The sequence below is a fragment of the Microtus pennsylvanicus genome, chromosome X (assembly GCF_037038515.1).
Source record: "Microtus pennsylvanicus isolate mMicPen1 chromosome X, mMicPen1.hap1, whole genome shotgun sequence".
Taxonomy (NCBI): Eukaryota; Metazoa; Chordata; class Mammalia; order Rodentia; family Cricetidae; genus Microtus; species Microtus pennsylvanicus.
The window spans coordinates 130,408,310-130,421,139 of NC_134601.1; the positions used below are offsets into that span (position 1 = coordinate 130,408,310).

Consider the following 12,830-nt stretch of genomic DNA (forward strand, 5'->3'; position numbering starts at 1 on the left):
TTAATTCTTATTCAGATTGGATTAATGGAAACATACTTCATTTTAAACCATATATCCAATTATGTATGAGTTCAGTAAAGTTAATGGTCCTTAGAACCAACTCCACCTCTTTAGACCAGGATGAGCTGATGGTTTGACTCATTCACTAAGACCAGTGGGGAATGTAACAGGGCCCTAGACCTTAGTAGGTCCTCAGATCTTAGCACAACTGACACCATGATGGAAGTACCATTCAGGCAACTCAGTAAAACTCAGCACATAGACAGCACCACGTGCCAAAAATGAAAACAAAGACCTAATCTATCAAAACCTATGGTTCTAGGAAAGTCTCTAAATGTACTAACCTTGCTTTTCGGCTTCTGTAGTTCTGCTTCTGGCTAACTGCTCTTGCTAACTGAAGCTTGTTAGTCCAGAGCATGGGTTTTGTGCTTAAAGGCTCATCTTGAGAAAGGCTCAGGGCTACACTGGGATCCTAAACACCCAGTGTAGTTGCCAGCTGGCTCATAAAGACTTTCTGTTGGTTTAAACCCATGTCAGAGTAGTCCTCTCTGGTGAATACTCCACAACAAATTTGAAAGCCAGAACTGGGTACACACACACACACACACACACACACACACACACACACACACACAGAAAGAACAGTAAAAGGAAGGAAAGAAGAAAGGGAAAGAGGGGGAGAAAGAGAGACGTGTAAGATAGTTTCATTTGCTAACATTAGCGATATTGGATCTTTGCACTATGGGAATGGGCAAGCACGTGGAAAAGTTTCAGCCTTTCCCACTTCAGTTCACTTTCTCTTAGCTTTAAAGCTAAGACATTTGTCACTTTAAGGGCTATTTAGCCTTTGAACACTCTTTCTTCTTTTGCAGATGTTCATATTTTAGGAGGAAATGGGTGGAACAATAGAACACATACGACATGGAAGTAAAAAAGAAGTTACTGAAAGCAAAAAGGGTACAAGGAAGAATGGGGAAAGGGGAGGAGAATCAATAAAAACAAATTATGTTTAAAAATGCTATAGTGAACCTTATTCTTTGTATACCAATTAAAAATATTAATCTAGGCAGACATGGTGGTGCACACCTTTAATACCAGAATTTCTGAAGCAGAGGCAAGCAGATCTGTGTGAGTTTGAGGCCTGCCTGCTGTAAGTAGTAAGTTCCTGGCCAGCCAGGATTACATAGGGAGGTCCTGTTAAAAGAAGAAAGGAAGGAAGAAAGAAGGAAAGAGAAAGAAAAATATGTTAAAAATGAAAATGAGACATATCAGAGGAATCAAAAACCTCTATAAAGACACTTGATTGGTAGCTAGATAAACACTGTCAGGTACTGTGAAGAATTTAATTTTGTATTGGGTCATTATTGTAAGCATCTTGGTCTGGTTTTTTGTTTGTTAGAGAGAGCATCTCACTATGTAACACTGGGTGTTCTGGAACTCACTGTACAGACCCAGCTAGCTCACAGAGATGCACTTGCCTCTGTCTTCTGAGTGTGGGGATTAAAGGCATGACACCATGCCCAGCTCTTGTATCTTTTAATGGTTGAATTTCTTTCAATAAACTGGTGGGTGGGGTTTGGTCTTCCGATTGACAGCAGTCAGACCCTTCCATTGTCTCTAGTTGCCTATTGGTGGGGAAGCTAACAGTAGGGCAGTCAGTCTTTTGGGAATAGGCAGAACTGTCCTCATAGGAACCAGAACACTCTGAGGAAACTGTGCTACAGCTGTATGCAACCTCAGCTGATGCTCAAATCCACATTCCTAATGCAGACGTCCTGTGCTAGTCAAAACGTTTTCTAGGCAACTTGCATTGGCTTTAGAACACTCCGTTCTGGGCAAAATAAAGCTTGATAAACTCTGTATTACCATGTTCCTCTTTACTTGGGAAGGGAGGGGGAGCACTTCCACAATGACTTGGCAAAACAATGACTTGGTGCTAAGGCCAGGCTTGTGATTCAGTTCATAGGTAAGATCTGCAATTGGGGGAGCTAGAAACTCCACACATGCAGCACTGGAAATGACAGAGTTACAATCTGTATACAAATATGCCTTACCCTTTCTCTTGCTTTAAAACCAAGCTATTCTCTATGTGCTTTTAGATTGCTCTGGCAGGTTTCTTACTGTACACTACTCGCCCCCTCCCCCCACCCTTACTATTACATTAGGCTCAGTAATGACTTCGAAATAGACTGTGGTTATATAATTTTTATTATTCAGATTTTTAAAATCTGTTTTGAGATTTCATACATGAGTACTGTATTTATATCGTTTCTACCCCTCCCTCCCCCCAACTCTTCCTGCGTCCTCCCAGCACCCTCCCAAATTCATAATGATTTCATCTTTTAATTATGATTGTTACATATGTATTTATTTACATGCATATGTGCATAAAGAAATACAGATGGGTGGTGGTGCATCCCTTTAATCCCAACACTCGGGAGGCAGAGACAGGCGGATCTCTGTGAGTTCAAGGCTACCCTGGTCTACAAGAGCTAGTTCCAAGACAGGCGCCAAAGCTACAGAGAAACCCTGTTTCAAAAACTCAAACAGAAAACCACAACAAAAAAGAATAAACTACAGAAAAATGGAGAAGATCCTGTGCATTCATGTTCAGTGACGTGCTGTTTAGGCCAGCTCTAAATTGTTGGAAAAGAAAGCGAACCGCATGGAGAAATGTGAAATTGATATACCCCGGAGATGATCAGAGGAAATCGTGTGGCACTTGAGAGACAAGAGAGAATATCTGTTATTGACAGCTCTCCAGACCCTCCGAGACCTTATTTGACTACATCTCCTTCCTTTAGACTCAACAGAAAAAAATAAATGTGAGCTTAAAATGCTCATCTGGCCACATCACTGATATATGCACATTTGAAAATCTTTTAAAAGATTTATTTATTTGTATTTTATGTGCATTGGTGTTTTGTCTGCATGTATGTCTGTGTGTGGATGTCAGATCCCTGGACTGGACTTATATACAATTGTGAGTTGCCATGTGGGTGCTGGGAATAGAACCTGGGTCCTGTGAAAGAGCAGCCAGTGCTCTTAACAGCTGAGTCATCTCTCCAGCCTCCTTTTAAATCTTCTTCAAGCCATTTTATGTGGTTTTTAGCTCTTTGCAACTCAAAAAGGCCTGACTAGAAAATGAGTTAAAAGACCTTGACAACAATAAATGTTTGTGGAGGAAACTGCGTGTGTGCGGAGTAGCGTGCGTGGAGTAGCGTGTGCGGAGTAGCGTGCGTGGAGTAGCGTGTGCGGAGTAGCGTGCGTGGAGTAGCGTGTGCGGAGTAGCATGTGCGGAGTAGCGTGTGCGGAGTAGTGGACACACAAGGCCAGCAGACTGCAGTTGCTGGAAAACTTTTCAAAAGGTGATGGAGATCCTCTGAAATGAACCCAAGAAAACTCTTTCTTAACTTGGTTCATAATCCTTTCATTCAGTCACTTATCTGAGATCCCGGATGTTTTCATATGAGAAGGAACACCTGCTTTCAACCTGTTTGCTTAAAAAGTCATCACCAAGGGTGCAGAAGATGAATTTCAGGGTTTTGTTTTTGTGCTTTTTTTAAAAAAGTTCTTTTCTTGTTTTCCCTTTGTTCTTCCCTTCTCCCATCCCCACCTCCAGGAAAACAAAACACACACCCACACCCTGTGAAAAAACGTAAACAAGCTAACAATTGACAGGCACAGCCAATTATTGGACTAGTGAAAGTCAACTAATGAATGCATGCATATACTTACACAAAGCAACCTTTTGCCCATCATTCTCTTCCTTGCTTGCATTTAATTCTAATGAAAGATATTTTAAGACAGCTTTTTTTAATGGCACTGCTGCTTATGACAAAGGTAATAGCTATGATACACCTCCTTACTATCTTCTTCTTGTGAAATCAAATTAAGTGCTAAGCCTTTTATTCTTAGAAATAATAGTCATACAATTGTTTGTCTAGCATCTATTAGAAGTCCTCAGTCATTCTGGAATTGCTCGGCCTTTCTGTGAACCTCCTGGAGGACTGCTGTCAAGTTCTTCTCCTCAGCAGGGTAAGATGTCTGCAAAGCACGTACACGCTTCCTACTGTAATCTGTTGCTCAGCGATGCAGAGTTTCATCTAAGTGAATACACACAGCAAGGTACATAGTCAAGTTCAATGTGCGTTACTAAGAAACAGCTTGGAAGCCATGGCTTAATATTTCTCAGCAGTTTTAATTCCGTGGTTATATTTAACTGCATTCGCTCCAGAAATATATACCTCTACTCTCTCTATTGATGCACAGCTTTCACTAAATGGCATCCACTTCACAGTCCAGAGGCAGTCGGTGTGCAGATAGACTGGAATGACTCATAAGAACAAAAGGTCCAAGTGGTTATGATGAGAGACGTGGCATTGGCCAAGACTATACACAACACTCAAGAGCCTAGAGGGATCAGTGTATCTATTTCTAAAGGATGCAGTTGGTACGGGAACAGAGGAGGGAAACTTTGGGGGCTTTTATTTCCTGCATGATTTTGATGGTCACTCACGATAGAAAACATATTCAGTGTAAGAGGTCCAGATCCTGTCATCTGTTTGGTCGTGTGTGGCAGTGCAGGTGCCGGTGGAGTTGCATGCTACCATGTGGAAGCCAGCATCAGCTAGTTTGTCGAAGGCTTGTTCCAGAAAAGTGAATTTAAGGTAGTATCGAGAAGTATATCGCTCAGGAGGGCGGTCTGGATCTCTGCTCTCATTCAGAGTGTCTCCGAATACTTCTTTGGCTAATGAAATCTTACCACACACCATGATTCTGGCCACACGGCGGAATTTGGCATCTGTTTGGATGTCCCTGCCCAGAGTATAGGAGCCTCTATAGCCAATAGTGATGAAGCCAGACTTTTTGAGCTCAGAACCAGTGGCAGCTCTGAGGACTACGGAATTATCAGGGCCACTAACATGGATGCTATTAGCTGAAGAGAAATTAAAAGTGGCGTCAATGCTGGGGGAAAGCTCATCTACATCAATTTGACACGAGTCATTGACAACTGAGTTGAGGTTGTTCATTTTAAGAGCCAACATCTTGGCAAGTTCTGGCAACTTAAAGTATTCTGCTTCTCTGTGGAGCCGGCCACACTCTGGGAAGTGGTCAGGAAGCACTACTTGCAGATCTCTCATGTAGTCTAGGACATAACGAAAGAGAAAGCCATCTCGATCTATGAAGAATCTCCCTTTGTTGTCCTGGATCAGTGAGCAAGGGTTCTTTACACTGAACATTTCCCAGAGCCGGGAACCGGGAATACTGATGAGAGTGGGGTAGCGAGTTATGTACACCTGGCCGCCTACATTGAGTTCAATAATCTCAGGGAAATTGCTGCAATCCTCAGATGGGTTGGCACCGCTTGACTTTTCTGGCATGGCCATGGTGACCTGAAAATAAACAAAACATTACTTTTGAATAAAAATGTATAGTACGGGGAGTCCGTTCATAATCATTCATTTTCTGCATACATATAGTCTGTGTATCACTAAACCCAAGGCTGGGGAGATTGCTCAACTTGTAAAAGCACTTGCCATGTAAGCCTGATGACCTGTTTGATCCCAAGCCCATGTCAAAACATGGATTCAGTGCCCTCTACCTGTAAGACCAGATGCCTATAAGAGGTAAGGCAGGGAGAACTTCCTAGAAGTTCATGTGGCAGCTAATGTAGTGTTTAGCACAGAAACAAGAGAGATTCCATCTCAACAATGTACAAGGAGGGAACTGACTCCTGAATCCTGTCCTCTGACCTCCATGTGTAGACCTTGGTACACATGTACACACACACACACACACACACACACACTTATTAATTGATTGGAAAGGAGAAAAAAATCAAACCAAACAAAAAAAATCAAACCAAACAGACACATTATTATTTGTCTTCGTGTTTTCAGCACAAATAGCTCATATTCTTTGATTTTTCCTCCTGTTAGGACCACAATTTTACGTCATCTACATTGCAATTCTAAATGCCGAGTCATCGTATTGATTCATCCCTTTCTTACCCATATTTATCAATAACCTAGAAACTATTCCTTTGTGACGTCTCTTGGACATACATTGTTACTACTGACACTTATTTTATATTGCGCACTAAAGGAAGATCTTCCCAATTGCTTTGTCTTTCTCTGGCTATTACACATTCACATCCATCTTTCCTACTGCCCAACACAAAATATTCTAAATTCTGCCACCAGATCAGTTGCTATGGCATCTTCTTTGCTTACTGCTATTAAACAATTGCAATTTACCTATATATCAAATCCAAACCTCTTACTAGAAAACTCAAAGCTATAAGCTAGTTCATCTCCTCTTTGATGACAAGAATATCGAACACTATATAGGACTTATGTGCCAGGCCAACGGTGAAATACACATGTTTTTTTGTACATATAAGTATTAGCAGAAATAATTAAAAGGAGTCAGTAGAATGTGTGTGGTAGTTAATAAGAAGCTCTGTGGTATTCTGCTTGTGTTTAGATACCAGTATAACTACTTTTTAGTTGTATGTTGGGCAACCTTTTTGAATCTGTTATTGAACAGCTTGTGAATAATAAAAAATAATTACTTCATCCATTAAAAACAATGCCCAGCACATAATTTAACATTTTTACAATGAGCACAAGTTAATAATATAAACTAAATTACATGTAAAAAACAAATCTGGGGCTGGAGAGATGGCTCAGAGGTTAAGAGCACTGGCTGCTCTTCCTGAGGACCTGGGTTCAATTCTCAGCACCCACATGGCAGCTCACAACTGTCTGTAACTCCAGTTCCAGGGGATCCAACACCCATTGCAAAAAATGCACATAAAATTAAAGAAAACAAATAAATCTTAAAGCTGTGGGAAAATAAAACGAAGGCAATAATATTGGAGACAAAGGCTGCCAGAACCCAGACTTCAGCCCTGAAAACTTCAGTTATTAGCCAAGGATCCAAAACCTTATGAACCAGAGTTAGAGTCAATCCAAGGCAGTGGTTCTCAACCCTGTGGGTTGCGACCCCTTTGGGGTTTTGAATAACCCTTTCAAAGAGAGATCAAATATTCTGTATGTCAGATAAATTACTGTTCAGAACAGTGACAAAGTTACAGTTACAAAGAAGCAAGAAAATAATTTTGAGGTCATGGGTTACCGCAACATGAGGAACTGTACTAAAGGGTTGCAGCATTAGGAAAGTTGCGAACAAGAACTGCTATGCTAGGGAATCAAGCTGGGCAGTCTGGTTTGCCACTCACCGTAACAAAGCAGTGTTAGCTAATTTCAAAAGGACAGAGCCTTTATTCTGAGAGAAGAAATCAGAATCAAAATCAGGACAGAACTGCAGTAGAACTTCAATTGCTGCCTTTCTCAAACATATTTTTAAACATAAATAGAAATTTTACTCTGAAAGTTCTAAGTGACATTATTTATCACAGTTAGGATTCTCAATGTGTCTGTTTGGTTTGGTTGTTTTGTTTGTTTGGTTTGATTTTTTTTTTTGCTTTTAGAAAGAAAACGGAAGTGATTTCTTTAATAATGAACAAATCTAGCTCCAAACAGCCCCTTGAGCATTACAACATGAAGTCAGGAAGGACATACTCCGCAAACAGGAAGATGTTTATCTGTTTGCATATTTTTGCAATGTATAACTTCTTTCTCCCTTCCTCCATCCTAGTGGTCCCCACTGAGTTGCTGCTGTTCATAGGAAAATAAACAAGCAACAAACACAGAATTCTTTTAATTGAACCACCAGTCAGTTTCTGAAATGCTTTTTTTCCCCTTTTTGTAGGAAGTCTGGGGGGCAGAGGGCAGCCTTTTAAGAAACCCTGAAATGCCTCATTTATTCTCTTTCATGAATAAACCAGACGTTGATAAGGGTTTTTTGGTAGTGCCCTCGGTAAATAAAAGAAATAAGGGTCCCTGGAAGGAGGAAGTAAATGAGGTGACATAACACAAATGGCTTAAACCAGATTGAAGAGAAGACAGACGAAAGCAGCTGTCTTCCAAGCCCAGAAGAACTGAGCTGTGTATTCTAGTGCTCCAAAGCCAGCAAGGAAACGAACCAATGTCTCTCTCCCCTTCTGACTCTGAATAATTCTACTTGTAACCAAGATCCATGTTTTCCAAAGACAAAAGTCAGCTACTGCAAAGTACACCATGCTGTATGTTTGTCAATATGATACGTGACTGCCTGAAAATGTTCAGGAAGACGTTTCTGAGAAAACCAGACACTATAAACAACCATCTTCCAATTTCATTAAGCTTGAAATCCCTATGTGCTAATTCCTATTTCCTCCCTCCTTCCATTTTCTTCTGGAGTCCTTTACTTTCTTTCCCCTCTCCATTGGCTTCTGTCCCTCTCCTCCTTTATACCAATGTGTTTTAAATATTTGCTCCTTTGTAAGAACAAACCCACACATTTAAATTAGAAAAGCAATTCTGACCTTTTACGCTGCACCAGTTCAGAGATCCAAGAAACCAAAGTAGTTAACAGTTAAACTGAAAGTGTAAGCAAAGGGAGAAAACAACTTCAAGAATTAAGAAACAGTTCTTTGCCTCAGCAATATTCCCCTTTGCTTCCAACTAGCTTGTCTCCGTGACTTTTTATCCGCTCATAAAAGAAAATGTTAGCATTTAGATGCATTGAAACCAATCAAAATGCTTTTAAAAATTAACCAGATGCTGAAAAACAATCTGAATTTTCTGAATTTCCCCTCAGGAAGAGCTTCGGCTGCTTTGGGAGCTCTAAGCTGCTTTCCAGACACAGGTTTAACAGTAGATCCTCTCTCAATAGAGAAACAACAGACGTGCCTAACCCCAGCACAAATGCAGAAGCTCCGGAATTCAGAAGCAATGGACTGGAAAGGAAAGACAAGGAGGTTGATAGAATAGTTACCTGGAATCTCCAGCCTCTGAGGTACTGCCAAGCACAGCTTCACTGTTCTGAGAGCTCAGCGCCACGGAGGAATGCCTTCCTGTTCTCCCTCCCTCTTGCTGTGTGCTTTGGTGCTTGATTTGAGTTTTCCTCTGTAAAACTAGCTGTCCTGTAGACCCTCCTCCCTTGCTATGACATCCTTGACTTCCTCTCCAGCCCTGCCTCCCTACTCTGCAGCCTGAGGAAGAAGCAGAGCTAAGCAAAGGAGAAGGAAGGCATAGAGGGGGGAGGGGGAGAGAAACAAAGGTGGTGGTGGCGGCGGTAAAAAGAGAAATTCTGTTCATCTTGGTTCCAGCAGAGCAAGCAAACATTTCACAGTGACAGTTACATGAATCATTTGTAAGGGTCTCATTGTTTGTTTGTTTTTGAAGCAGGCCCTTCTTAACAACCCCAGGCTAGCCTTGAAATTTACATTCTTCTATGTCAGCCCCTGGAGTGCTGGGATCACAGATGTGGACAACCACATCCACTCTGAATGGATTTTTCAGTGAAGAATTGGTTAAATTCTGAACTTAAATTAAGTATAGTTACTTCAATGCGCGTAATCCTGTATGTCAGATGGTATGCTAAGTGGTGAAAATAAAGACACACTGGACACATTTTTCTTTCTCAAAAAGAAATAAATTTACTATGAGTGTTTAACTCTTATGGATAAGAAAAGCACAGTGCTGTGGAAACAAAACGCAAGCAACCCGGGGCTAGTTAGAGAAATCTGAAGGCTTCCTGGAGGATAAACCAAAGTGAGTTTTACCAGACGAATAAGAATTGAGCCACAAGAAGAAAGGTGGGATTAGTACTGCAGGCAGAAGGGACAGCGTCAACAAAGACAAAGAAGTGTGGAAAAAGCACACCTACAGGGTACTAGGTGCTCCACGCCATTTTGTTTTTAAAATGCTGGAGTCAACAAAGTAGGACTGTCCCATTCCTAAAATCCAAGTTAACGTCCCCAGACATGGTATATACCCAACGGAAAACTCAACCCATTCTCCATCTAAGTTATTTTGTTGTGTGTGTGTTTCTCTTTATACACACTAGTGAAATCATTGGATTGAAACGTGGAGTTTTTATTCAAAAATGGATCACGCTTCTTCAAATCTTAAACTTCTTTCTCAGGCAAATAGTAAAACATATTTCTGAGAGGTTGATTTAAAAATGATTTGCTTTGGAGTGAGGTTATATCATCTGTATGTAGAACTCAAAAACCCAGACTGAATAGTATGGGGATGTTTTTGTATAATAAATCTTAGGTCAGTTTGTTCACTGAATTCTAGCAACTGAATGAAATTCATTAAAATTTCTCTCATTAATATGTTTAACTGGCTTTGCTGATTTTTTTTGTCAACTTGACACAAACCTAGACATATCTGGGAAGAGGGAATCTCAATACAGGGATTGTCTACATCAGATTGCCCTGTAGGCAAGTCTGTGAGGGCATTTTCTGGTTTAATAACTGATGTGAGAGGGTCCAGCCCACTATGGGTGGTGCCACCCCACACAGGTTGGTCCGTGGCTATATAAGAAAGAAAGTCAAGAAGTATTTCTCCATGGACCCTGCTCAGTTCCCGCCTCCAGATTCATTCCTGATTTTCTTCAGTGTTGGAGTGTAACCTGGAAGTGGAAGATGAAAGACACACTTTCTTCCCAGGTTTCATTTAGTCATGGTCTTTGTCACTGCACTTGAAAGCTAAACAAGACACTGGCTTTGACATGTAAGCAACTCCCGTCATGCTCTCTGAATGGCTTTAGCAGCTGCACACACTGCATATGTAGGCAAGTTCTAAAGACACAGAAGTGAATTAAAAGGCAGCGGTTACAGTCAAAAGCAGTTTGGTCTTTTATTCTGAGACTCAATTACCTGTCAGTTAGACATTTCTTTTTAAAGTGGTAAAACCCTTTCCAGAAAATTTACCTGTAGTCCCAGACATCCCTACAGATCATATTCCCCCAGATTATGTTATATGCAAGGAAAATGCAACATCATTGGCTTAATCTATTTTAAATCATTCTCTGGAGTAGGGACGGATGCAGTTTCCTCTGGTGAGTATGATGGGTAAAATCTGAAAAAGCAATCTGGGGCCAAATTTCCAAGTGGCAGTTAAGTACTCAATAGTGTCTACAAACCATTGCTTTTTTTCCTCCCTTTGAGCTCTCTCTGTCTCTCACTGATTTGTGTGTGTGTGTGTGTGTGTGTGTGTGTGTGAGAGAGAGAGAGAGAGAGAGAGAGAGAGAGAGAGAGAGAGAATATGTGTGTGTGTGTGTGTGTGTGTGTGTGTGTGTGTGTGTGTATGATGCATCTGTACATATATGTGCAAGTGTTTACCTGCAGAGATCGGCAAGGATGTTCTGTTCTGTCCTGTTCTGTCACTGCCTTATTCCCTTGGGAGAGGATCTCACACTGAACCTTGAGAGTCTGGGGGTAAATGAAGTTCACACATCTAGGAGAGATCAAACTTTCAAGATTCCCAGGGCCCCTTTCCAACATTCTAGAAGCTGTGAACAGCTGAGAGGGGTGGAGAGACCTGCTAAGCCTGTTGAAAGGGGAACTTTTGGACCTGTCAAGCTGCCTGCAAGTCATGTGTGTTGTGAGTGCCTGTTCTGGGGGTGAGTAGGTAGGTGCTTGTATGCGTGTGTGTATGTCAGTGCTTGTGTGTACGTGCACATGCACACATATGTATGTGTGCTTGCATCTGCCAAGAAAAGTCTCTTACACAAGAGCAGCTTCTCAGACGCTTTCAGGAACCCTTTCCCGGCTGCCTCTGCTTTAACTGTTCCTGAAGCAGCCAGGTTTGACTTGTGTTTTGATGGGATCTGGAGAACAGCTTTTGGAATTGCTGTTACTTTGGGAAGAGTGGGTGTTATGCGCAGATTCTTGTGTGGAAAAAATTATAGGGGAAGAGAGATTTGCAAAATTTTTATAGTGCTCATCTGAATTTAAAATTAATGGAGTACAATCACTAACTTCTAAATCATTTGACAAAACGATTTCTTGTTCATAATAGATAATGTGTGCCTTTCAAAGCAACGTCATTTTTGTAGCAAGAATTTTCACACTTTGGTACCTATTTTATGCACTCTTAGTGAGACAGAGGTGCATAGTGAAACTCTCTCTCAACAAAAAAGAATGAAGCTCTCCTCACTGTCCCAGGCTTCCTTCAGCCAAGCCTTCACTCAGCCTAGCTTGCAGACATGGGACCATTTCTCTGTGTTAGCTCCATCTTGAACTCCATTTTAAGTTAAATGTTATAAACTGCATAAGATCTGTTTCAAGTTTCTGGCTTTATGTCAAGTTGCTCCAATAGCACTTGCTGAATAGTTCAATAGTCTCCACCATTTTGGTATTAATCCTTTGTCAAATATCTAGTTCCAAATAGTTGAAATAATCTTGACCTAGAACTAAGCTGCATGCATCACATTTTCTGATTTTAAATGATGTAGAAATCACTGATAATTATGTCAGTGTGGTACTGGCATAAAACGTGGTTTATAGGCCAATTGAACAGAATAGAAAACCAGGCATAAACCCAAGTGAATATAATCAACCAACTCTCAAAAAAATGCACCAAGAATACAGAGGAAGAATTGATAATTTCTATGTTAAGTCATTGTCTCAGAGTTTCTATTGTTTGTGATAAAACACCATGACCAAAAGCAAACAAGAAATAAGAAGGTTTTATTTTACCTTATGGGTCCAAGTCACAGTCCGTCATTGAAATAAATCAGAGGAGTACGAACTGAAGCAGAGGCTGCAGAAGAGTGCTGCTTACTGGGTTGCTCAGACTTCTTTTTCATAGTAGGACCACCAGCCCAGGGGCAGTACTACCCCCAGTGAGTCCACAGGCTTGCCCACAGGCCAATCTTATAGAAACATTTTCTCAATTAGAGTTCCTTCTTCTCAGATAGGTCTA

At 41.0% G+C, this 12,830-nt stretch overlaps 1 protein-coding gene across 1 annotated transcript; it reads right to left on the reverse strand.

The window, feature by feature from the left end:
* Nucleotides 1-3,566: 3,566 nt before the first annotated feature.
* Nucleotides 3,567-9,098, reverse strand: LOC142841171 (BTB/POZ domain-containing protein KCTD12-like). Its single transcript, XM_075957953.1, has 2 exons — nucleotides 8,887-9,098; nucleotides 3,567-5,396 (listed from the first exon to the last, which is right to left on the reverse strand). The coding sequence occupies exon 2, from the start codon at nucleotides 5,388-5,390 to the stop codon at nucleotides 4,512-4,514; it is 879 nt and encodes a 292-aa protein (XP_075814068.1). The 5' UTR covers nucleotides 5,391-5,396; nucleotides 8,887-9,098; the 3' UTR covers nucleotides 3,567-4,511.
* Nucleotides 9,099-12,830: the final 3,732 nt, after the last annotated feature.